The sequence below is a fragment of the Hipposideros armiger genome, unplaced genomic scaffold (assembly GCF_001890085.2).
Source record: "Hipposideros armiger isolate ML-2016 unplaced genomic scaffold, ASM189008v1 scaffold_675, whole genome shotgun sequence".
Taxonomy (NCBI): domain Eukaryota; kingdom Metazoa; phylum Chordata; class Mammalia; order Chiroptera; family Hipposideridae; genus Hipposideros; species Hipposideros armiger.
The window spans coordinates 763,394-776,168 of record NW_017732025.1 but is presented as its reverse complement, the minus strand read 5'-3'; the positions used below and the strand labels follow the sequence as shown (position 1 = coordinate 776,168).

At 46.2% G+C, this 12,775-nt stretch overlaps 1 protein-coding gene and 1 long non-coding RNA gene across 3 annotated transcripts in view; one reads left to right on the top strand and one right to left on the bottom strand.

Annotated features, from left to right (window-relative positions):
- Nucleotides 1–1,475: 1,475 nt before the first annotated feature.
- Nucleotides 1,476–4,410, bottom strand: CCN1 (cellular communication network factor 1). The gene is made up of 5 exons (XM_019626405.1): nucleotides 4,097–4,410; nucleotides 3,594–3,807; nucleotides 2,888–3,244; nucleotides 2,544–2,755; nucleotides 1,476–2,428 (listed from the first exon to the last, which is right to left on the bottom strand). The coding sequence occupies exons 1-5, from the start codon at nucleotides 4,157–4,159 to the stop codon at nucleotides 2,126–2,128; spliced, it is 1,149 nt and encodes a 382-aa protein (XP_019481950.1). The 5' UTR covers nucleotides 4,160–4,410; the 3' UTR covers nucleotides 1,476–2,125.
- Nucleotides 4,411–6,889: 2,479 nt separating this feature from the next.
- The window catches only part of LOC109372898 (uncharacterized), a 76,658-nt gene continuing 70,772 nt past the window's right edge, over nucleotides 6,890–12,775 (top strand). For both annotated transcript variants that reach the window (XR_002122120.1, XR_002122119.1), the window contains exon 1: nucleotides 6,890–7,078. This is a non-coding gene — a long non-coding RNA (uncharacterized LOC109372898). The remainder of the gene's footprint in view (nucleotides 7,079–12,775) is intronic.

The following is a 12,775-nucleotide window of genomic DNA, read 5'->3' as shown; positions in this document are numbered from 1 at the left end:
TCACATGTTATGTTGCACTGACAAGTTTAACTGCATCTAAGAGTGAGCCAGGTAGTGTTTAAATTCCCAAATACCTTAACATTTGAATGCCTCAGGCAAGAAAAACTGACTACTCAGTAGGCACAACTTGTATTTCAGGCATTGTCAAAATCAGAATGAAGGCCTTCGTCCATAGATGTTACTGTCACAATTTATATTAAACTTTATGCATTTCGGTAAGTCTTGAAAACAGATGCCCAGGCAGTGCTTTTCTGTAGATCTTCGTTAAAGCATCAATATTAAACTATTTTGAAAAATCACTCTTATAGAACCCCAGGGGCTGTACCCCCCTTCCCTTTTAAAGGCACTTTCTCTTATTGCATAAAAATTCAGTACTCTCTTAAGCAAGTGCAGACTGAAATATTTCACTATGGATTTGAACAGGAGCCAAGAGGGCCGATGAAAGGAAAACTTCTCTCTATAAAAGGTTTATTGTCAGCGCTTTCTAAAGATGTAGTTTCTTCTAAAACAGGCTACCAACGTTTTCACAAACATTGACGTGGCCTCCTCAACCTCTCCTAGACCTAAGATTCAGGTCCCTTTCTTTTAGGAATGCTCTGCATCTAGCCTTTGACCTCCTGGATGGCCAACTCTAACTAACTGCTCCCTCCTCCATCAATATAATGTATATTATAAAAAGGAAAGGGGGATGGGGTAGCTTGGTCCTCACACTATTGGAAAAGTACTTGAAATTCCTTGCATTCTTTTGCATTTAACAGCATGTTTACCTAATCACAGGCTTATTAGGATTAACACAAGTCATTGCTTCAAACTCATTCAATGAAAACAAACTGACTCCTATATAGACTCAAAGATTTTTTTCTCTGATCACAATCCAGGGTGAATTTTTAAGTAGTTCTCCTAAGTTTTTGGAACAATACTGGGGAAATACGAAGTTATAAACAAGTGACCTTTTATAACACATTTTCCAAACATACTTAATCTTGCCCATGGATGTAGATATGCACAGTCTGAGTTATGGACTGTTTTCATTAAAGTTTCTCTCCTCTACCAAGTGACATGCACAATAACCTAGTGATTAAAATGATAAATGACTCTACTATACCCACCTTACCGTGATTGGGTGATGGAGACCCATAGGCTTTGATTTCTCATAAAAATAAAGCATTATTATTTAAATCACAAACTTGGCTTCAGATTCCTTCTTGTGCCTCTCACAATGCTTGGTGTTCAATACATTTTTTTTTTTGATACAGATTACTTTAAGTGCAAAGATTTTTCTCTACTGAAGATATAAAAGGAAGCATTGTCTCATTTTTGTAGGTTATTTCCCTGCTCTGTCCCAAGCACCTAGAACAGATCCTGACACAAAGCAGGCACTCATTAAATCCTGTTTGAATGACTGAATGGATAATCTAGATTGTTCCCAATGACTCTGGACAGTCTCTAAAAATACCGAATGCCATACACTCAGATATTAGGTAAATATTTCTTTATTAAATGATTAATTCCATAAATAAATTCTTCTCACTGAATATAAAATTAAAATCATTTACAAATTATTCCAGTATTACATTTCCCCACCCTCCCCGAAAGCTACATTTTGATAAATAAAAACATTCAGTCTTAAAAACACCTGATTTCTGTTTGCAGTTTAGAGTGCAGATAGCTGCCTCTCACAGACACTCACAGAGTGTCACCTTCGGAAAGGGATGGAACCCCCTCCCATTTACTTCTGTCAAAGGATGAAGGCTTTAACCGTCCAACTAATCTTATTATCTTTTACAATGGCAGAACAAAAAGGGAAAAAGCCTAGAGAAAAATACGCTTACCAAATAATTTACAAACAGAAAACAGAACGTCATCAACACCACAAGCTCCAAAATGAAGCAGTAACATGTGCTCCAGTATTATGAAGCAAAGTATTCTCCATCGCAGTTGCATTAGTGTCCGTCTGCACCAGCACACCTGGCAGTTTCGAAATACCTTAATACTACTCAACAATGAGCAATGCATCCCTTCTACAATGAGTCCCTTCACCCCCGCCACCCCCACCCATGTCTCCGTGATTCTGGCACTCTTCTCCCCTGTGTGTCCACCCTTGTGCTGGAAACCCAGGTAGCACTTAGTCCCTAAATTTGTGAATGTCATTGAACAGCCTGTAGAAGGGAAACGCAGCCTCATTTGCATGTGGGCAGTTGTAGTTGCATTTGCAGGACTGGATCATCATGACATTCTTGGAGAACATCTCCCCATCTTCGCAGCGGAACCGCATCTTCACAGTCCTGGTCTGCTGGGGTGTGCAGCAGCGGCCGTCCACACAGGAACCACAGTACTTGGGCCGGTATTTCTTCACACTTGAACATCCAGCGTAAGTAAACGTGACTGGTTCGGGGGATTTCTTGGTCTTGCTGCATTTCTTGCCCTTCTGTAAGAAAGAGGAGAGAAGGAAAGTTAGGGGCAATGTTTCTCTTCCTTGGAAGAGAGGTTCACACCTCACCCAGCTGCCCAGGAACAGTCTGCCTGCCACCACAAGAACTTACTTTCAGGATGCTGTACATCGGCTGTCCACAAGGCCGCACTTCACAAATCCGGGTTTCTTTCACCAGGCGGCATTCAGGGTTGTCATTGGTAACTCGCGTGGAAATACCAGTTCCACAGGTCTTCGAGCACTGGGACCATGAAGTTGTTTGAACGATACATTTCTGGCCATGTAAAGAAGGGTTGTATAGGATGCGAGGTTCCGTTCCAAAGACTAAAGAGATAAACAAGAGGAAAGATTTCTCAGAGGCATACTGACACAAACAGATTCAAGTACTCATTTTATAAAGTTTCAAACTAGAAACATATTTCAGTACCATGTCTTAGGGGCTCAATCTTAACTTACCAGGGAGCTGCTTCAGGGAGCCACCTTTTCCAAATGCAATTAATTCATTGTTTCTCGTTAACTCCACCTCTGAGGCATCAAATGTGGGCCCCTTGCCCAGGAGGTCATCCCTGTCCTCCATGGGGTCCTTGGCGCCATCCTCGTCACAGACCCACTCCTCACAGCACTGCCCGGTAACTTTGATGAGCCGGGGGTTGGGACAGCCCAAGTTGGGGAGAGAGAGTTCTTGGGGGCACAGAGGAATGCAGCCCACGGCACCATCAATACATGTGCACTGATGTTTACAGTTGGGCTGGAAACTTTCTCCATTCTGGTAGATTCTGGAGTTATATTCACAGGGTCTGCCTTCTGACTGAGCTGCAAAGAGCACCAAAAGAGAAAGGGAGAAGAGGATAAAGTTAAGATTCCAAATCATGGCCTGAAACGCATACATATTTTCTGCTGTTAAATTCAATTTATGGTAAAGTTCCCTACAATTCCCCGGAGACTCCAGACCAGAACAATAAGTTAGTCAGGAATCACTTTTCCGTATGCGCTTTTCGTTGGGCCCAGACACACTGAATTGCATTCCAGACTGCTGAAATCATGTGCCTTTCTGCCAAGCTACCAACAACAAAGCATCACCATACATGGTCTCAAAATTACTAAACTTCTGGACTACGGGGACTATTATTTTTTTAAAGGGGCCAAACCACAAGCATCTTACCTCTGCAGATCCCCTTCAGAGCGGTGGAGCTGGCGCCGAAATTGCATTCCAGCCCCTTGGTGTGGTCGCAGGGCTGCGTTTTGCTGCAGTCCTCGTTGAGCTGCTTGGCGCAGACCTTACAGCAGCCGCAGCCGTCCCGGACCAGCCCGACTCCCGGGGCGCACTTGGGCGCCTCCAGGGGGCAGTGGCAGGCGGCGGGGCAGGTGGAAAGCGCCTGGAGGGGGGAGAAGACTCGTGTGAGACTCGGCGCCGGGCGCAGGAGGCGCTCCCTGGGAAGGGACGGGGGTCTCTGACCCTGTCGGCAGAGGGGACTCTGATTCCGTCCTGCCGGACCACCTCGGGCAGGGCTGCGTCCGCCAGGAGGCCCCAGACACATCTTTAGGGGGTACTCAAAGGGCTACCTCGAAACGCCCCCGATCTCTTTAGTTTTTTTCTGCCGTGGGCAATCTGGCGAAAGGGGAAGGGATTGGGAGAGCGGACGCAGAAGCCGTGGCAAAACTCACCAGCGTGGCTAAGTGGAGCAGGGTGACGGCGACTGCGAGGGTCCTGGCCGTGCGGGAGCTCATTGTGGCGCGCAGGAGGAGTCGGGCGAGCGCGGAAGCAAAGACGCCAACACACCGGTACGCAGCGGACAGGCCCGGCGAGGCTGGGTCGGGACGGCGGGTTCAGTGGGCCGGGTGGCAGGGAGGCGAGGGCCGGAGCGGCGAGAGGGCTGCGGGAGTCCTTCTGTCGAGGTCCTTCCCGAGGAGTGAGCGGAGGGCGCGGGTACTGCTCGGGGGCGCTCTCGCTCGCGGTCTGCCCCAGCGCGCAGAGCCCGCCTTTTTATGGGCCGGCTGCGTGCAGTGACGTAGGCTCTGTCTGCTCGCTCTGCGCGTTCCAGAATTCTCAAACATCTCTGGAATGCTGCTTGGCGCGGGCTACTGCCAAGCGCCTCCCCTGGCTCAGTTGCACCTTCCTTTCTTTCTTTCTTTTTTTTTTTTTTTTTTGGTCCTGGATCCAAGAAAACAATCTTCCGTTTTTCCACTTTAAATAACGACTTGTATTGGGGAGGGCTCTTTTTGGCGTGATGGTGGTGATGGTGGTGGAAGGGGCGAGGGGCCGAGGTCAGAACTTTGCCTGAACTGGGAGGGTGGGAGGACCTGAGAGGGAGGAACAAAAGTCGTTTTGTTTGGTGATGCCGAGTTGACCGAGCAGCCTTGGAAGCCCTCACCCAGGAAGGCAGCTGTTTGCTTGTTTTACAATCAAGGTGAGAGTCGAGTTATCTACTGAAGCGAATGGGAAGGGGTGTGTCTCTGAGCCAGGAATCTACTTGTGGACTTCGTAGAGGCATACTCGGATCAAGCCCCAAAGCTTTGGCAAGGTGTTTATTCGCCAAGTTAAGTGTATTGCAAATTAATACCCGCAGTGACACTTATGAATGAGAAAGGGGGAAAATCAACTTCCCTCTTGTCTGGCAGGTTCCCAGGCAGAGAGGTCTTCCCCCTTCCGTACCCCATCCCCCCTTTTTGGTATGTCGTACTTGTTTGTTTTTGGAGGTTCCCACTTTAGTTCCAGCCCACTGGCTGGAAGTCCGAGAGGAAACGAACGCAGGGAGCTCTCTGGTGGCTGACTTACACTTCCTCACGGATGCGGGAGACCGGGTAAGCGCTTCCAGCCAACCTCCGCGGGCGGGAGGCGATGCACAGCTAAGCCTCCAGCCAGAAGCGCAGGGGACTACCGTGGAGTGATTTGTACTGAGATCATCACCTGTATATACTTCAAGGTCAAGCCAGATTCTAGTACCATTGTGCCCAACGGATCTCTGGAAAAAGCAGACTCCTTAAAGCTGAAAGTGTTGCGGGATTTTTAATTCCTTTCCTTGGGCCCTCTTAGAAACCTGCCATTTCAAGTGAATTGCAATGCTTTTCTCTCAAAAAGAAAAAAAGATATAAGAGATTTAGGATGTAATGATCTTTAATAAAAATTTAGCAGGTTTTAAGATCCTATTCTACCTGCAATACACTCAGTAGAAGACGCCCCTACAAAGCAATTTAATAGCATTAATATCGTTAGTGTGATTGATAAACTTTCCCTCTAAGTTTCTAAAATATCTTATGTATGTTTTGTTAAAAACCTACACAAGTAATTAGGCTAGCCTCCCTTTTAAATGTGTTTTAGAAGAAGAATTGCATGGTTCTTTTGTCCTTTTTAGTGTGTAGGGCTGTTCAGTCTTCATAATTTAGCAGTTTTGCTTTAGAAGGCCTTCAGTGATGACTTTTCTGTGAATAACTCTGACAAGCACAGTGAGAAGCTATTGCAATGAAAACACTCTCCAATGAAGAGAACCGATAGGAAAGAGTTAAGTTTCATTCATTCTAAAGTGTATTTTCATAAGTCTAAGGCTTTTACTAGAGGGCGTGGGATCTCTAAGACTTGGAGTGGGGAACTTACTTTTCAAGACAATAGATTATCAGGTTTTGTGCAAATAAAGTGAGGAAAGTCTGGGCCCTATATTGTACCCAGGCCAATCTGTCAATTATTGTTTAGAAAAATGGTTTTTCTTGTATTAGGGTTTCATTATTGTTTCCTGCTTAATGAAATGACAGGGGACAGGGTGAGTAAGGGCAGTACAGGGTGGAGGAGGTGGTAAGAGAGAATGGATGCAGAGGAGCGTTCCTGGCTTCTGTTGTGGTGTCTTTTCTATTTGACTTCATGGTTGTAAGTATTTCCAGATGGTGAATCAGACACCAGACGTAACAATATTTCCATATTTGGGTATAGCAGTAGCTTGCGTTTTTAACATTTTTCTGCCTGTTATCCAACCACAAAGCATTCTTGACAGCTTCAAATGTTGTTAAATATAGACTTAACTTCTGTTCCCAGAGCAGGAAATTCTTTGGAATTCCTTGTTTTTCACGCAATCTGTCTATCATGATTTAAAATAAAATCACAGTGGATGATCCAACTGGCCTGTGTATATACCTTGTTCCTTTATTGAAGTGTGTGTGGAAGAGGGAGTGGGGGGTCAGGCAAAGGGATTCATTTTACTGCATAGCATTCAAATACACCCCATTCCTGGAATTCCTTTAAAAATCAGATTAAAGTTTTCTAACAAGAGTGAGTGGGTTTGTTTCTGGACTTTAACTAGGGAAGCTTGGAGGATGATTTTGCACCAGGGGAGAAACGGAGAACCCTACCATCAACTGCCCATTTAAAAGCAGGCAATGTCTTGTGGGAGGGGGGTTTGGGGAGCTGTAGCAAACAGGGCCAGGAGGTGGGGGAGAGGGAGAGATTGGAGTAACCTATGTGCACAGCCTTTCTATACACTATGTCCTGGCGTGCCTGCTAGTAAACCATGGCATCAGGGGAGAGGAACGGCAGCTCTTCATGCCCTGCCCAACGACAGTCCAGAAACCTCAGACGTCCCGTCGCCTTCTCGCCTCCTCTGAGAGCTGCAGATCAGTTCACGTTGACAGATTGGAGGGGAAATGTGCAAATATTTATGGGTAAGTGTTGCTTCGGGTGCTAATTCTGCATGGCTCTTTCACTCTGTTTCCTCCCTCTCTCCCTATACGGGTGCCCCAGGAGGGAATAACGGGCTGCCTTGTTTCCTTGGGCTGCAAAGCACGGAGAAGGGACTGCTTGTCTTCTGCAGCTCCTGGCTTTGGGCTGAGCAATGGGGACGTTTCTCGCCCGCTGCTGCCAGGCAATTTTAGGTCACCCAAAGAAGGGTTCACTGTCTTGGCGGCAACTGAGAATAATAATCACCTTAAACCTGGCGACTCCGGTTTCCTAGTCCTGGAACAGTGGTTTTCAAACGTGTGTCTCCGAATCACCTGGAAGTCTGGTTAAAGACCGATTGCTGGGTCCCATCCCAAAATTTCTTATTAGTTACAGTTCTAACAAATCCCTAGGTGAGGATACTGCTGGTGGTGTGGGGAATCAAACCCTGAGAACCACTGCCTGTGATAGCTGTTTGCATGTTCGTGTGTCCTCATAGTTAGGTGAGTACCTGCACACCTAGGCTCACAACGCCACTTTGTATACCACCTTAATAAATAGAACAATTTATGGTGACTGAGAAAGTCCAGTTTTAAGGTGGTGCCCCTCGCCACCCTTTTTCTCTCCACACCTCTCCAACCTCTGAGTCCCACCCGGTGGAGTGATCGCAGGGAGAGTCAGAGGAAGCCGGGATGGCGGCGGGAACTGGGTGGCCGACGCGAGGGCATAGGGCACGGGGCCAGAGCACCGGGACGCGCTCGGCCGCCTGCTGCCCGCCGCCCCCTGCCGGCTGCCTGGCCCGCGCGCCCCAAGTCGCCGCGGTTGCCAGGACTCGAGGTTTCCGGCGGCGCGCGGCGCAGGACGTTTCCAGCCCTAGCCCATATTTGGTGAAAGTCTTTCAAGACTCCGTCATCCAACTCCGAGGGGCAGCGGCGGCGGCGGTCCTAGCAGCCGGCCCCGCAACCACCGGGCCGCCGCGTTGCTGAAAAGTACCCGCGCCCAGGCTTCAGGCCGCCGGTCCCCAGGCGGTGTGGCGACCTGGCACGCGGTCCCTAGGCACACCGCCACCGCCCATCCCCCTCTCACACCCCTGCGAAGGCCGAGGGCAGTCCCGCGCTGCGTGGGAGGCTGGCGCGAAGGGTGCCGCGACCCGATTGTGTCACTTTACCCGTCCACCCCACTGTTGACTAGTCCTCCCAGCTGGCCAGCGAATTGCGGCGCTGTGCCAGACTTAGAGGGTACGCCCAGGCGCGCGGTGCGTGTGTGTGTGTGTGTGTGTGTGTGTGTGTGTGTGTGTGTGTGTGTGTGTGTGTCAGAGGGCGGCGTTTGCTCAGACATCCAGCCCACCCGAGAGCTGGGACATGGCATTGACTCTGGAGAGAAGTCCCAAAAGGCCTTGTCCCATTATCCCTAAAAGGTAGAGATGCTAGAGCTCACTCTTGATATTTCTTAGTCTCCCACCACCCCTTCCTCTCTTTCTCATCAATAAGTTCCGGGGTTAGTAGGGGGGGGGCGGGGAGCGGGGAACCCCTGGATAAGAAGCCCTAGTTCTGCCATCCACTAGCCTTGTAGCCTTCCGTAAACCTCTCATCCTCTCGAGACCTTATATCCTTCATCAGTAAATTGGGGAAAAAGTGATAGCAAGAAGTAAAACTGGAGCAGTCCTTTTTAGGGCTGAATCTCATGCCATCCTCTCCTAATAATGACAGAAGCAAATACTTAGGAATATAGGGCTCACTCTACGTCAGCACTGTTTTGAATGTCTACTATAAATTGACTCATTTAATTCTCCAGTGCCCCATTGAGGCAGATCCTCTTGTCAACACCATTTTCTATCTAAATGAGGAAATAAAGGCACAGTAGGTAAGCGACTAGCCAAAGGGCACTCACCTACCAGGTAGCAGAATTGGATCAGGCATCTTGAATCCAACTGGCCTTGTGCTTAACCACTGTGCTATACTGCCTACTCCCCATCTCTTACTTCAGATGTTCAGGCCTGTCTCCTCTACTGGAAATTTACCTTTATTTAACTCTATCACAACTTACCCAGGTATTCCAGGATAAATGCATCACATAGAAAAATAGTTGATAAGTTCACTGAAGCTGTGCTGACCTCTGAGAATTGCCTAATGTGCTGGCTTTTGAAAGAGGAGAAGGCAAGGGGTGTGTGTTTTAACACAAAAAGTCTTAATGCAGATATATTTATACCTAGTGGACTTTTTGGCACCTTGGTAGGCTTATGGGGAAGCTATCTGGGACCTCTGAGGTCCTTCTGACACTTCACAAGCCACATTGATCAGGCAGCTCCCACTTCTAGAGTAAGGCTTGGTCTGGTGGGAACTGCGTGTACCCCTGAGATAAGGTTTTGGATGTTTCATCAGTCTGAGTGATCCTCATGGGCTGGGTATACTTTTAACCTGGTTTTTTCCAACTGTATATTACGAGTACAATTACCTAAGTATCTGAGGACAGATTATTTTTCCTCTCTGAACCCCAGATTTATTCAGAGCTCACGATATGTCATGCCACTGTGGTAGGCACTGGTGACATACAAAAGGACTTTAACATTGACCTTCCCTTTGAGGACTCTACAGTACGTTGCTGAAGTGGGTACAACGTGCTGTGGACACTTCTCTACCTGGGGAATGAAGATGGAACTAACCTGAGTCTGAAAGGATGGTCAGGAATCTGATACAGGGAAGGGCATTTGAGACAGAGGGAACCACGCCTCGACTATGCATAATGAGGGTCTACCTGGCATGGCTGGACCATAGGACTCCTTTGGTGAACTGGCAAGAGAGGTCAGCTCAGCTGGGACTTTCTGCAAATGACTTTGTCTGTGGTGGCATCAGGCCTCTGCCCTACAGGCAGTGCTATGGGCCATATGAAGCTTTGCCTTGGTTTCCTCATCTATAAGATAATGTTGGGTTGCCTCAGCTCAGGAGACATACACTGAAGGGCTCACAAGGGTCAGCCGGTAACAAAATGCCATTTCAAGGATTCGTACTAGCTGACATCTGGCCTTGGCTTTGCGGAACCATGGGGAGGGTAGAGACCAACTATGGGAGCGCTGAGTGGTTGGTAGGTGAAAATGTAGGCCCAGTGTTTGTTGTTGTCTCATTTTATAAAGAGCCACTAGAAATATGGATTTTTATGTGAAGCCTTTTAGTTTTAAACTGTTGGCGATTGATTCAAACAATGTTAAAATGCCACCTAAGTTAATTGTAGGAAAACAAAAGAAGACAATGTCTGGGCCCTGCTCATTGTGGTCTCCACACTGAATGTCTCCAGCAAACTGTCCTGCTCCAGCACGGTTACTCCCAGCCTCTCCTGAAATATCAGGAAATAGCACTCTGGGTGCCATTTGATTGTCAGGTTTAATTTAATTGGCTAGACTTCCATTTGTTTTAGAACCAGGGCAGCCAGTTGACTCAGTTGTAGGAGTTTATATTTTATCAACAGAATTTCTACTTGACTCACTCCCCAAACACTATTCAGTCTCCCTCTTTCTTTTCCCCCTAAATTTATTTCGTAAACAGCTGGCATTACCTTGGCAGCATGATAGGAAACACTTTTGTTTTTTAGGGCATCTGTATCCAGTGGGAACGATATCTGTTTATTTCTTCCACCTGGCGTCTGTCCATAGGAAGCCAGGCATTTGTAACCCCTTTACCTTATAGAACTTCTTGTTTTGTGATAACACAGAAACATTTCATTGGAATGGACCGGAAGGCACCTCTCCCACTCCACCCTGTAATCCATCTTCTAGACATGATTGAGCAATAGGAGATGTATTAATGATAAGTCACTATCAAATGGTTGGCACCAGACTCAAGGGATTAGGAATTAACCTCCACATCTTGTGTTTTATTTCCAAAGATACCTGTCTCTCTTCATTGCCCATTTAAAACCCCACATACCACATTTAGAATTTAGAAAGGATTTGATTTGCCCAGTATGTGAGCACTCAGGTAGATCCTACAGAGAGATGGAAGCCATTTATTTGTGCTAGCTTTTTGCAGTTCCAAAAATTAAGTGTAAAGGAGGATTCTGGCAGTTGGGTTGATAATATAAAATAAGACATAAGACATGTTTAGTGCTCAGCAGGATGCCTGGTATATAGTAAGTGCTTAATAAATTGCAATTACCTACTGCTAAGCACCACCCTTACCTTCACTTTTACTACAATTAACATAGAATGACCTAGCCTTATTCTCTAGAGAATATTTTGTATTCTTTAGACTAGATGAACTCTAGTTAGAAATTTTTTGATAAATGGCATATATTGGGTTGTCGGAAAAGTCATGACGTATTTTTTTCTATGTTTTTCATTGTAAAAATGTGCCATGACTTTTCCGACAACCCAATAGACGATGTGGTTTAAAAGATTCATCCAGACAACATTCTGACTCGCACTGGGGCCCCAGGGACCATCTAAGAAAGCACTGAAATGGCTTTTCTTGTCATAGAATTGCCTACAGGCAGTGGGGAGCCATGAGATATTTTGTCTTGGTTTCCACATCTATAAGATAATGGGGTTGCCCTAGCTCAGGGGTCATGTACTTAAGTGCCATGTATAAAATCAGCCATGTATAAAATGCCATGCCTGAAGATTAATGCCAGCTGACACTTGGCCTCGGCATTGGGAAGCCGTCGGGATAATTTTATCTATGGGGTCTGGGTTTTGCCTACCAGAGACTAGGCAGTTAGTATATATAGATGAGTTAGTGACCTCATCTAATGTTTATAAACATTAGATATATAAATGCAACCCTGTAGGGTATTTTTATTTAAACAACAAGAAAACAGGCTTAGCTTGAGTCAGTAACAGGTGCAAGGACACAGAGCTGTTAAGGTAAAGCCGAGTGTCCGTCTCTACAGGCCATTCTTTTGAAGGAGAACTTGGTAGTACCCTCCGTAAAATCTGCCTTAAAGTTTAGGAACTGGCCCTCAACTTCTTGACTTCACCTTAACAACTGACTGTGGGTGTCACTTAAATATATGTCCAAATGTTTCTTGAGCTTATTTGTATTTTCAGTCATTGTGGACTCCAGTTTCTTCATGACAGTTTGGGAATGAATGAGTTAAACAATAAAAGAGGGTTCCTTCCTCACGGACCATTGCCTGAGCTTGTCCCTATTTCCTCTGAAGAAAAAGAGATGTGTCAGAACACAGGAAGAGCTCAGAGATTGAGAGATACTTCTACTGTAACTTAGTCATCGCCATTGATTTTGTTACCTGAAGCAGGTGGAACTGCCACCTCCCACGGCCTGTGGGCATCCTCACAACAGAGTTACTAAGCACAGAATCCTCCAGGCACTCACCAACAACACCATGTGTGTGCCTTACGAAAGGTGCCCCTAAGTCTTGGATGTGGGGTGGGGGTGGGGTGACCAAGATTATGGTGATAAATAAAAAGCATAGAGCAATTTGAGATTAGTCCCAGACATTTCTCTGAAATCTTTTACCACTGTCCTTTGATTAAATTTTAGCTTTCAAAAGAAAAAAATAGCTGTTTTTTAAACAGTCAGTTCTTTTTTTTTGTAGTTGTTTCTAACTTTTTTAAACTGAGGTATAATTGACATATTAATTTTAGGTGTCTAACATGATTTGATGTATGTATATATTGTGACGTGGTTACCACAATAAGTCTAGTTAACATCAATCATCATACATAGTTACATTTTTTTTCTCATGATGAG